The 13,659-nt window shown below is 48.7% G+C and overlaps 1 protein-coding gene across 1 annotated transcript in view; it reads right to left on the reverse strand.

Annotated features, from left to right (window-relative positions):
- Positions 1 to 13,450, reverse strand: part of LOC119386438 (uncharacterized) — a 466,488-nt gene extending 453,038 nt beyond the window's left edge. Inside the window, exons 1-2 of the mRNA XM_049413126.1 lie at positions 13,311 to 13,450; positions 4,813 to 4,932 (exon numbers count right to left, since the gene is read on the reverse strand). Coding sequence (XP_049269083.1) covers positions 4,813 to 4,925 — 113 coding nt within the window. The 5' untranslated portion in view covers positions 4,926 to 4,932; positions 13,311 to 13,450. The remainder of the gene's footprint in view (positions 1 to 4,812; positions 4,933 to 13,310) is intronic.
- Between the last annotated feature and the right edge of the window lie 209 nt (positions 13,451 to 13,659).

Below are 13,659 nucleotides of genomic sequence, written 5' to 3' on the forward strand. Positions count from 1 at the left end.
TTTTTTTCAAGCATTTAGAGTAGGTTTTCAGCGAAATAGTTTTGGTACAGCATAGAATAGGCATTGCAGATGCCGAATTGCGTAATTTCCGAAAATCGATTTTTTTCGAGGTTTTCGCGATCCAATCCCCGCGTCCCCACTTAAACCTACTGCATGCTTTTAGCCGCCGATCGCTGCTGCTCGTTGTGCGGGACCCCGTTCAAGCGCGCACTGCTTTGTAGAAACAAAAGCAGCTCACTGTTGCGGAGTTGAGCAATGTGGATCGTGCACCTAGAAACCTCACTGCATAGACGCCATTGCGATAAACGCACGTGTACGGCACAGCAAACGAAGCATTGTTGTAACCAGACTGCACACTTTTATTAGGCGACAACCCAAACATGCCTCCGTCCACTGCCAGGATTGCTACAGCATCAAGGAGAGTGCATCGCTTGCAGAAAGCAAACGTTGCGGCATCATTACAGTGACAGCGTACTAGAAGGGGGGTTGCAGAGTTGCTACCATTGCCACTAGTATTGTATTAGATTGCGTCGGCCGTCGCAACGGCTAGGGCGCTACCATTAACAAATGCAATAGCGCTAATGTACAAGATGGCAACCATGATCGACGTACTTCCGCTCAAGCAGCATGCTATCAACTAAACATTAGTTTCGGTTGTAAAACCACGTTGTGGCGCAGCAATGGTGCAAGTTAGGCAAAAAAAAGACCCTTTTAGAGCAGTATAGAGCAGTAATTTCCAGTTGGCGCAGATTGGCGCAATTTGCGCTGGTTTCCCACCACTGCGAATGTCGTGCAAGTGTTTGCTTTGGTGCAGCGAGAGTACAATAAACATTTCAGACACAATTTGACTGTTACATTACATTGATGGGAACATAGAGGTGCCATCTGGACAATATCAGCATCAAATACACCCAAAAAAGTATTTTAATTGAGTTTTGAAGTTCGTGAAAGTGCCGAATCGAAAATAGAAGCAAAAAGCGATGAGGTCATCGAGCAGGGACCTTTTGTAAACAACGTACGTCACGAGTTCTGGATGGTTTACCGGAGACATGTACGAGATGGACAACGCTGGTAGCGCCACCTGATAATGCAGAGCCTATCCAAAGACCTAAAACATAACACTGCACTGACTTACCCGCTTACTGACTCTGTGTTGTGGGAATCAAGCGCGCCCTCCCCTTTGGCACCTCATTCCCCAGCTAGCGTGTGTGTGTGGGACCCGCGCGGCTCGAGCGCCGGAGAGCGCCGTTAATCGGCAGTATGGCGACCACGGCGGCAGCGCCAGGCCTCTTTGTCTGGTGCGAGCCATGCGTCGGCTTCCCGGCGCGCGGGCACGCGTCCGGGCATGCCTCGACATGCTCACGCCACCAAGCTGGCTTACGTCACTGCACAACGCCTGTCCTCATTGGCCGCCAGTGACAACCCCCCTTCCCCCTTGAGCTCGCTTCTGTCTGGTGTGGGCTTGCCCGCGTCAGATGCTCTCAGGCTGGCACGAGAGGTTGACGCGCTGCTCTAGCAGGCGTCTTCTCGTTCGTGTGCTCGACTGCTGCCCTTTGTGTGATAGTCGTAGCGCCACTGGCAAGCGTACTCGATCGGTCTTGCGGAGTTCCCTTTACAGCCTGCAAGCCCGTGACTGTCATACTGTGCTGCATCTTGGGTTAATAAACCCGTGTTGTTTGTTGACATCCTGCTTAGAGTGCCTTTCCTGCGCCGTGCCGGAGTCTACGAACCCGGCCATAGCATCTTTGTTCGCTGCGGCAGTGGAGAACGTCACGTCCCTTCACGGTCGCCTCGTAGGGTAAGCTTTGTGCTAAACCTATCTCCACAGTGTAAAGCACTGGCAGTGAGAAAATGATCAACTCACAGCATTCTCATCGTTTTCTTTTCGACAAGAACAGCGACACGACTGAGAAGACAGCAAAAAAATTAAATGTAGTTGGACAAAACGTCACAAGATGTCACTACCGGCTCCGCGGCTGCTGCTGTAGCCGTCAATGACTCCAGTAACCGGGTATTCGCAAACATTAGGAAGCCTACAGACAAACTCTCTACTGCCTGGATCGCACTGCGTAGTGGAGACATAACTGCTTTGGCGCTCCAACGAGAGTATGTGGGATTGGTATGCCTTCGGTACTCAGCACTGCCCGATCTAAATATGAGTCAGTAAAGCATACATCATGCCACTTACATGTTACACATACACACTGTCACAGAGTGCCAATGTTGTGATTTCACTGCTTTCTTCTTCACTTCTCAACCTGCTACTTTACAAATGATTGGAGCAAAAATGTTTCAGCGCGCCTAATGCTGCGGCTGCTCCAAGCCTCATTGAAATCGTCGCCTATGCTGGACGACGACAAGAACAAAATCGCAGCCGCCGGTGAGATTCGCGAAGTGAGTTGAGCTTTTCTGACTGATTTTTACACTCCTCCCAGCTCCTTCATCCATCGCCGCACAAGGTAAGCAACACAGTTTGACGATCGAGGAAACAAGCACTCGCAGCACACAACACAGCGGATGAAACAGCAGCAGTGACAACATGGCAGAAGATGGCCACTGACGTCGCAACTCTCGCAGTCACCTGATAATGTATTTGTGAACGAGTAGGCCAGCTATGTCACAGGACCCCCGAGTGCTCTTCGAAATTGAAACTGCCTCCAGTCGTATCATCTGTACATATACGAGGGGCGTTCAATAAAGATTTCCCCTGACCCACTTCCTGGAGACGGAGAGGAACGAAACTTTGCAGATTTATTAGTCCTTCTCTACATAGGTGCCACCCAGGGACACACACTTCCCCCATCTTTTTATGCAACTGTAAACACCTCGCTTGTAGAAGTCAACAGGTTGCTGCAAAAGCCATATTGTAACTTCAGAAATCGGAGCCTCATCATCTGGAAAATGCTTGCTCTTCAAATATGACTTCAATGTGGGAACGAGGTGGAAGTCCGATGGTGCGAGGTCGGGTGAATATGGGGAATGTGGTAGAATTTCAAAGACGCAGGAGCGTGCTTCCGTCTGGGCAACATTTGTGTTGTGAACTGGGGTACTGTCTCGCAGAAGGCGGACGCCTTTGGTGAGCATGCCACGTCTCTTGTTTTTGATGGTCTCTCGCAATTTCCGCAGCAGTGAAGCATAGTATGCCCCAGTAATCGTGGCACCCATTGCTAGGAAATCCATCAAGACTACTCCGTGCTGGTCCCAAAAGACTGTGAGCATGACCTTGCCCGCCGAGGGCTGGGTGCGTGCCTTCTTTGGAGGCGGTGAGTCCAAGTGCTTCCATTGCATCGACTGCACTTTAGTCTCCAGATCATTGTGATGGACCCAGCATTCATCCTGTGTAATCAGTTTGTTGAAAAAGTCCTGCTGGTTTCCATGGCACAAGGTCAAAAGAGCCTGGGAGCATTCGACTCGTTCCTGCTTTTGGAAAGGTGTGAGCAGCCGGCGAACCCAGCGATCGGATACCTTATGCATATGAAGATGGTCCTGAATGATTTTTTCCATGGATCCCACACTAATCTTGACATGTTGGGCTAGGTCTCGAACGCTAACGCGGCGATTTTCCAAAATGGCGGCCTCCACTTGCTGGATGGTGTGTTCATTGAGAGCGGAGTGGGGTCGCCCTGCAATCGGAGCCGCTTCCACGGAAATCAGACCGTATTTGAATTGGCAATGCCAGTTATTCACTACATCATATGATGGGGAATCCTCCCCATAAACCTCTTTTATCTCATCGAACATCTCCCTTGGAGTGCGGCCTTTCAAGAACGGAAACTTGACGGCTGCTCTGTATTCCACTGCATCCATTATCACACCTCACACCACTTCAGCACCTCTAAAAGAAAGACCGTTATTAGTTTAGAGTTGCAAATTGGCACGTGACCTACAGTGACTTATGTCATTACACTTGCGCAGTTTCAGCATCCTGCATTAAATGGAAGTCAGTCAGGGCAAATCTTTATTGAACGCCCCTCGTATTTAAACATTTGTCTCGCACTGGGGCAAATGAGTTTCGTTGCCACTATTAACGAGTCAGCAGCCAATACAGGCTTATCACGCAAGCTTCGTAGCCCTACAGTATCGCTTGTGATAGGTAAGTCTCGGTATGGACTTCTTAAGCCACCACGGTGCAGTCATCGACCTGAGATCTGACTCGACAGTGCTATCCCCGGAAGCAACATATGACACCAGGAAACCACACCTTGAGTGTGCTCAAAGACAGAGTCACCATTCCGCCTCACTCCAGCATCATCATATCTGTTGGCACTGAGAAATTCGCAGACAAAGAGGGCAGCATCAAAGGTGACCAGCACCTGTTGGGCAACCATGAGATACAAATCGCAAGCTGAGCTACATGGAGGGAAAACATCAGTGACATTGCCATGCGCGCTTATTCCTTTATTTTTGATGTGATCGGTTTCACCTCTCGAGGGCTTGGCCTTTCATTTGACGTGGCAAAACGACAACTGAAAATCTTCGTGTCAGTACCCCTTCAAAGGTCCAAACACCCGGCACCAGCTCAACCTCCAGGTTACCTTTTTCCCCGAACATTACTCAGCCAGGCACGGCTATATGCACCTCCCCTCCAGGACACTACTTACCTGTCAAAACAGGTGCCCCTACAGGGAGTTAGCCTTCTCTTGTAATTTGTCTGGATACCACAATCCCCTTTATCCTCACACCTGTCCCTTCTCAGCCAACCATCTTGAACACTAATCTGCAAGCATTCATTGCAGGCCCTTTTCTTGAATGGACACTTTCGGTTTTTGAAGAATCTTTACTGCTGTACAATACTACAGATCAGAGGCCCACCTGAACTCGTCGACATTTTTGATGGCTTCCGCCTCCAGGAGGGACCCAAGCAGCTTCCTCTGCTCGTGTGCAGTGGACAGCTTTGGCTGCTGTGCCAGCTCTGTTGACAACATGGCCACTCTGTGGAGATGCACACAATCAAACATCACTTGGTGGCCTTGCTGCACATGCACTGATGAACAATTGCAAACAAATAAAACTTGGGTAGCTAACTGCAATCAAACATCATACATACAAAGACAGTACTTGACAGTACAGTACAGTACAGTAAAAGACAGTACAGACAGAAGAAAAAAAAAAAAGCAGCGCTGTGTGTGGTGCTCTTCTTTGTCTCCGTCTTTTTGTGCGCCGCTTTTCTTTAAATATGAACAGTACTTGATGTTTGAGACATTTCAATGTGCTTCACTGCCTGCCTCAACCCAGTGGATTTAGCATTTTAGTCATTTGAATTAAATGTTAATCCACAGGCAAAAATGTAATGACTGCCTAAAGAATAAAGCCAGATGCACGTGGCACCTTGTGCAAACAGCTTAAACATTTGAATGCCACCTAGGTTCAAGAAAATGATATTCAGTGTCAGATCACTGTATCGTCACAGGTGTCAAAAAATACTCGTGCAGTGAATTAGTGCTGCAATGTGAGCAATTAACATCGAAGTGCAAATGTTGTGGTCTCTTTGTGGCCTACTGACAGGACATGACACATTGCATCACACCCAGGTGAAGTGGCGCATGCAGAAGAAAACACCAAGACAGCCAGGACCAAGCCTGCCAGAAGATCTGGTGCAGTCCCAATCCACTCACTCCAGAACACTAGACTGTGGCAGACATGGCGCTAGCTCTCAACCTATACCTTTCACAATGAGTGTTCGACTAAGAGAGCTTTCACTTCAAGGGGTCATCTACCGAAGCATTACAAGTCGTGCGGTTATCATACGATTTCTAATAAAACAGCATCATTTTTAAAAACACGAGCCAGTTGACAAGAGAAATCGCTGAGGCCTACAATATAACGATTAGGGACTAGGGTTGTATTAGTTAACCACCAGTCGCTCTTCATGACAAGGAATTTAGTTATGTTAATTTATATGGTGTAGCGCATCACGACAGGGACAGAGAAGGACACACACACACAGCGCTAACTTGCAACTAAACGTTTTATTTGCGATCACAGATGGTGTTTACACAATAACAGTAGATCGACAAAAAAAAAACAAGGGAACAACATGTAATGTTTAATGAATCCTAACCAACTAGCCTGGCAACGTGCCTTAGCCAATTAGTTACTTTAGCTAACCTTGATTACATTGACAACGCTGCCATGATGCATCTGTGTTTTGTGCATGTCATGGTTTTATTAATTATTTTATTTACAAATACTGCTGTCTCAGTTACTGAGACATAGCAGGAGTGGATACAGATGTTCAACACAATGAAAAAAATGCAATTTAACAAAATACATGATTTCGCAACTCTTTTTCAAATTGCTGAGCATCGAGTCTGCGCAGAGACCCAGCAAGCTCATTCCATAGATCCATGGTCCACAGAAAAAAGGAAAACTTAAAACAATCAAGACTAGCTCTAAAGGGCATAATATTTAGGGGATTGAATCGTCTGATACGGTGTGCAGAAGCTGCAATGAAAGAAATGGGCGCTAGAATACTCAAGCAGGTGTGAACTATCTTATGCAGGAGGATGATATGATCGCAAGTGCGCCGATGTTCGAAACGCTGCAGTGATAAAACATGCGCATGTGAACTAGGCGAGAACCGCCGGTTATAGCGACGAAAAATAAACCTTGTTGCTTTTTTTTTAACAGATCCCAACATAGCTATGCCATGTTTGTGGTGAGGTGACCAAACAACCGAGGCATATTCGAGTATGGGCCTGACCAAGGTCTTGTAAGCTGTCAATTTGCATTCTTTTGTCGAGTTGCTTAACGTGCGTCGGAGATACCAAAGTTTTCGAAGAGCCTTGTTGCACATTGTTTGGCCATGCACGTGCCATTTTAAATTTGTTGACAGAGTTACACTAAGGCATTTAAAGTCCGTGACACGAGCTAGACTGACACCATCATTAGTATATATAAAATTAAGAGGCCGTTTCTTCTTTTGTAACTGGTACACATTAGAGGTGTGCACGGGCTCCGGGTAGCCCGAAAGCCCGAGCCCGACCCAGCCTGCGGGCCGGGCTTGGGCGGGCCGACGTATTTTCACCTCGGGCCCGGGCCGGGCTCGGGCCACTTGGAGTTTTAGCGGGCCGGGCTCGGGCCCGGCACAAAGCCCGACTCAAGCCCGAAATATAGAGAATGAGCGGGAATTGTTTTCCAGCACGCATACAGCGCCTTTTCCGCGACCGCCCTTTACCGCTTTTCCTTTCCATTCGCTACTTTAAACTATAGGGGAGCAGGTAAAGCACTGCCTCTGTTGCACTCCGACAAACAGAGAAGTAACACCACCTGAGCTAGTGACGGCGCCACGCGACTGTTCATGTTAGATTTAAGGCCAAACCCCATATGAGTGAAAATGCACGCTACAGCGACGAACGACCCGATGTAGATCACCTTTGTGCAAGCTGACGCTTGCATGGGCATACGCCATACGCCTTGTGCACCGCCTATAGAAGCGCCACTCATAGCCACCTAGCGGGCGCCGTCGACAGTACGTGCGGGAAGCCGAGCAGACGACAGCGCTTTGCACAGCTTTGCTGTGAGGAGATGAATGAAGTTCGCGGCTGCTATTTCCCCTTCGTGCGGGTGCCAGACAAGTAATTCTGCACTGGCAGCTGCAGGAAAGGCGCGGGCCTCTACGAAAGTGGACTTGTGCACGATGTTTTTCACGAACGAGCGCTTAACTAAGCGCACGTCACCGATTTCGAACGACGGCATGAAAGCCTGGCGCCGACGGTTCGTGAGCGACAGAGCGCGCGCATCGAAAAAACAAGTATAAAAAGGCGCCGGGAGCGCGCCCGCGCGCCTCTTACCCTCACCGCAGAAGACGCCACCGACACAGCCAACGAACGCGGAAGATCGGGATATTCGAGAAAGCAAAGCCGAGCCAGCGGCGCCGTCTGATTCCGCAGACGAATCGGTGAGAGGATCTCGCCCTTTCCCTAGCTTTCGCTGCGCTACGCACAGACGAATCATACGCACCTTCCCGAACCCAGGCGCGAGCCGATACAGGCAATGCAAGCGCAGCAAGCACAGCAAGGCAGCAAGTGCGCGGGGGCAGAGTCAGTCAGTGAGGAGTTAGTCGGCGTACAAGTTATGTCGTTCTAGTGATAGCATCGTTCGCTCGATCGCAGAAGACGTGTTGTTTGATGATCTAGTGCTGTGAGTTAAGTATCAAGAGATGACAGTGACAAGTTTTGAAGAGGGTCGCCGAGAAGACGTGTGATGACCGACTGCGGAGGAGAACGAACGTCCGCGTGGAGTGAATCGTCATGCCGGTGAATATCAAAGGTGCGTCGCGCAGACCAGCGTAACAAGATCCAGCTATGAGGTGCAGCTCGTGGTGAACATCCGCTTTGTTTTGTTTACAAAGGTGACGTCTAAATCACTTCTTGTTCTTTCTGAAGTCAACCATTACTGCATTTCTGTTTCTGTAAATAATAAATATAGAACTTAGCTTGTAATAGCGCGGTACATGTACCGCGCTAGTACAAGCTAAGTTCATGGATGACCAACTCGCCCGAACTACAACACTTCTGAAATATAGAACGTTTGAGCGACGTGCCCTGCACGGCGGTCGAACCGAACCAACGCATGCTCAGGCTGATAACTTTGGTCGTCTACCAGTGTCAACATGATCGAGTGCATCCAGCGAGCACCGATATGGCAGAACGAAAGCATTAGAACAAGAAGCGACGTGTTAACCCGCACAATGACGAAGCGGCTCGTCTTTGCCAACGAACAGCGGCGATCCATTGCTTCCGTCGCTCTTGCTCAGGAGGCCTTGCGGTAAGTGAGTAAAACCGTGTTCCGGGCGCGTTTTTGTAGGTGTTTGAGCACTCCACTCCACAGCAATTGTTATTCGACATCCCTTGAAGTTTCGGCCGCCACACATACGACGAACGTTGGTTATTTCACTTCGGAAACGTGAACAACGCGGAAACACACGTACAACGACGTAGGAAACCACGGCGGCCGTCTGCTTGCTTTCCCGAGAGCAATGATTGAGTTCGCCGCCTATGGCGCTTCCGTCGGCGCGCACTAGGCGTATACACGTGACGGCTTTGGCGAGCGAACTCCATTGTTGCTGGCATGACGCCGCCGCCGTCCGCGCTGTCGCAGGTATGCAATGCAAATAAAATTCCCAAGCTTGCCAGGCTTGCAAAAAGATATTAGCAATTCCGGCGACGAGTGCAAGCAGCGAACGTAACTTCAATTCGGCGGGCTACATAATGCAAAAGCGCCGCACGTCGTTGAAGCCGGAATCGTTGGACTGCTTGCTGTTCTTGCACGACAATTTGTAATCTGTGTAATAGAGACTGTTCGTCGTGTGTCGTTTGATCATATTCGATATGCTCAATAAAATGCCAAATTACCGGAAAACGATGTTTTGTTTTCGCAGCGAACCTTCAAAAAACCGGGCCGGGCCGGGCCGGGGTTTGTGTTTTCGTACGTCGGGCCGGGCCGGGCCGGGCAGGCTCGCAGCCCTTTGCCGTCGGGCTCGGGCGGGCCTTCGACAAAGTCAGCAGGCCCGGGCCGGGCTCGGGCTCGGAAATACGGCCTGTGCACAGCTCTAGTACACATACATGTTTCACAATTCTTCAGTTGAGAGTCAGAGTAACGTTCGTTTTCCTTCCTTTTGTCCACATTGCACTGTAACGAGGTTCAAGATGACTCCTAACCAACTGGCCAAACATGCAGTCTTGCTGGTCACCCCTTTGCTGCCAGCACTTATTAGAGGCACAGGGCAGCCTGGGGACATCTTATCTAGGTCCAAGCTGTGGGGACTGCCCAGCCACCATGTGGGCACCATGTGTATTGACATGGTGGTGCTACCGCCATGTGGGCCATTTACTGGAGACAACTTGCACTACTTGAACTTACCACATAACTGAACTACTTCTTCAGTTGCCACCCATCTTTACAATACTATGAACAAAGCGTGAGGTATTCGTTTGCACTTGCTTCTCAGCTGCTAGATTAAAAACCATATAGGCCTAGTGCGCTGCAGCTTTGAACCGAACAGGCAGCGCCACCAGACGGCTGCGGCGGAAAACTGGGGATTGTCGTTTGTTGCTCCCGTGCCCGCAGTCACGGTAGAAACGCATGGCTCCTCGCCGAAAGGACGTAAAAACGTCGCAGTAGTCCGGTACTTTTTCGTACTTCTGCGTGCATGGCTGACACAACAGCTGTAGGAACACCATTCGGAAGCAACTAGCTTTAAAATTCTGCGGGTTACCTCAGAAGTCGGACGAAAATGAAAGACAACTCTAGCGCAGCTGTGCGGGGCTGCGTAAGCAACGCCTCGAATTCCGCCCATAAGTGTCCCCACTTTCGTGCGTTTTTTTTTTTTTTCGCCTTTTATTATTTATTTTAAACGTATACACAAGCTTACAAGGTCACAAAGAAATAGGAAGATAGCAGGCTGACAATGGCCACCTAGAGGGGCAATGTGCCTGTCTGCGTCTTCTGCTCTCACACGTGATTTCTTGCCAGCCAGAGCGGCGAACAGGGGTAGCCAGTGCGGAATCAGACACAAAATTGCCACGTCCTCTTCGTTGGGAACTAAAACAGTTCGGTATGGCTCAGCACACGTAGAGCACTGAAAAATCAAAAGCTCACCTCCACTCGTACGTGGTAGTCCACGCTTTTCGACTGCCCTTTGCATTTCCCAATAATGTCGGAAGATTCCATCACGCACATCAATTCTTCTTCCAGACCACACACTGACCACTCGCGTGCAACTTCGTACCAAGCGACCAAGAACTCCTTTTGAAACACACGTTATTGCAATTTCAATCCTACGGAAACCGCAGAACAACACACGATCGTCGCTTCTTGTCCTCACGTTCAGGCGCGGGCTGGCAGCGATGCGCTTTCCTAGCAGACGACAACCAGTGACGAACTGATGGGCGCTTGCACTGCCTTGCAGTCTCACTGTCTGTAAAGTGTGTGTGCGCGTTCGCGTTGTGAGCGTGTTGGTGTGTGTGTGTGTGTGGGGGGGGGGGGGTAATCTACTGTTCCCCGCGTGGTGTCCAATGGGACGGAAAAGAACTTGTTTCCGGAGCAAGCAGCTGTGTTTTGTCGGCTTTTTCTTTTCTTTTCTTTTTTTTTGTTGGTAGGGCTCGCAGTTCGGTTTTCAGCGAACAGAAGGACTGAGAGGGGTCTCTCTTTCTCAAATGGCTTGAGGCCAAAAGGGGACGAAGTTTTGTTGAATGCTTACGATAACAAGAGTCGCTGCATGCTAGTTTTTCGGTTGTAGTTTGAGAGGTTTTTCAGACAGGAAGAAAAACATAAATAAACATAAGTTAGCCTAGCGTATTTACGCACGCAGACAGAAAAAAAAAAAGAACTACGGTGGCAGTTCTTGGAGAACAGCGGCCGCCGCAACCGTAGCCACCGCCTTGAAACATGCAGACGGGCACGTAGGCGACAACCCTAACAGTGCGCCGCTAGCCCGATAGAGGGCGAGAGCAGTAGCGCCACCATACCAGCTCACGAGGTCTATAGAGAGGCCTTGGGCCACGGACAGAGGAAGCAGCTGGGTGCTCGCTTGCATTTCTGTAAGTTAGTATCAGTGGCATCAAGATGAATTTCTGTGCCTTCGGTGCTGTGCCACTGTCCCATACAGCAACAGGAGTGGCAAAAGAAGCCTTGCAGTAGATCTGGGAGCCGAACAGCTGAGATAGTTGGCAAGTATTCATTCTAAAAAGTCAGGGCGTGCAAACACGAACACAAGAAAGAAGTCAGGACACCACAAACGCCAACTAACAACTGAAGAGGTGCACAGTGACGGAAAAGAAAGCGCGAAAACTCATCTTTGCATGCCCAGGCAATAAGTGAACCTATCAATCTGGCACACGTAGGGGTATACGTGAAGGACAACTGTTCAGGCATTTGATTTTTTCTTTATGCAAGTGAATCGACAGTTGGCTCACACATGCGCTACTACTGTTATCGATATGCCATGCCTAAACCATTAGACAGATTTCTTCATTCCCGTGCCTCCACAAAACTGTGCATTCATCAAATCTTGGCGTGCATTTACACTCTCGACAATGTAAAGACAGATAAGAAGGTGAGCCTCCGGTTAGCGATCTCTTATGTTCCAATAATCTCTGGTTAATGCAGCGGCTCGTCTGTCCTACCTAGGAGCAGTCGCAGCTTAAGAGACCCTTATACACCACACCTGTATGGTAATCAGTGAATTTGTTGGTGTGTTTTACGAAACAAATGTCAGTCCACTTCTTGTCTGTTACTCGCTGATTCTTTCAAAAAGAAGAAAGCGACAGAAAAAAATGTGTCGTCGGTCTTCCTTACATTCATTGCATACCTCACAGGCTAAAAAAGTGGGAAGCACATACGGCATTAATGTTGTTTTTACAGCTGCCAATAGGCTAGGTAGGATTTGTGTTGCTGTGCAGGGAAAGAATGAACCAGTAATAGACAAGAGGCAGAGGATTGGAGAGCGCCTCGATTACGCTCGTCATAAATGGTTGAAGCGGACCAGGCCGGGTCGGGCCCAAATCTTTCGAGCCCGGGCCGGGTACGGACCATATATAAAAGTATATTAAAAACACCGGGCCGGGCCAGAAAAATCGGCCTGTGCAGTGCTCTAGTTCCATCTATGGTTCTTTCGCACAATCATTTTTAGAGTCGCGAGTTATATTCAATCAAGTTCTTTTTCTCTTGAACCTGTTGTTCTTCCTTTTTTGCTTCGCACAGAATTCATGGTTAGTTGCAGTCATCGTCTGTCAGATTGAGTCTTGTCGATTGAGGTGATATGCAGTTGGCGCTGCACTTAGCTTAGAGTATGTGCTTGTCCTTGTGTGTTATTTCTTCGTCTGTTAACGCTGCGCTACGAAATCGTCAAAATGTAACAAAATATAGTTAAACTTTTTTCGAGAAAGCTTAAATGAACGGACCGTTCTCGTGTTATTAGGCTCGCGGGCATCTTTTTTTTTTTTTTTTGTGCTTGTAGTAGTGAACAAGTAGCTAATGTAACAACTGAATTAGCTAACTTTTCATGGCGCACTTAATGCATACAGTGTCAATGCTGAGGTTGCGCAGGAGAGTGAAAAACAATAAATGACAGTATTTAACGGGACACTATATTGAAACAGTTGAGACTGATCAATTATCTCACCCTAACAAAACAACCGCATTTAGCATGGAACACTCAAATGTCGACCAGTCTATCAGTAGGCAGGAGTGAATGCTAAGTGTTCTCGGCATGCCAATCGAAGCGGCTGCACCGGTGCTCGCCAAAGCACACACACACACATCACATCAGCGCAAACCGTTGGCAGGCATTCTAAGCGACGGCTCACCTGTTTTGCACCGGGGGGCTGCTGGTGAGTGCGTTACCACAAAATCTTCATTGGTGCCGAACGGCTGACCACCGGCGAAGCATGGCCTGCGCAACTTTGGCGCGAAACTCGCTGTTACGCGAAAAAGAAAAAAATCACGCGAAACAAAACAACCTTAGTTTCGTACTTGTTGCTGACTCTAACCCAAGAATATTTCTTCTTTGAAGCACAACAGTAGTGCAAACACACAATGAGTCAGCTTGTTTATTTTAAATATACTCTGCCCAAAAGGTAATCCTCTTTTGATAATTACAATACAATATCTAAGGCTATGTCAAAGTGTAAGAAGGAAAGGCGACTCAGCGCGGCC

This window comes from Rhipicephalus sanguineus, chromosome 3 (assembly GCF_013339695.2).
Source record: "Rhipicephalus sanguineus isolate Rsan-2018 chromosome 3, BIME_Rsan_1.4, whole genome shotgun sequence".
NCBI classification, from domain to species: domain Eukaryota; kingdom Metazoa; phylum Arthropoda; class Arachnida; order Ixodida; family Ixodidae; genus Rhipicephalus; species Rhipicephalus sanguineus.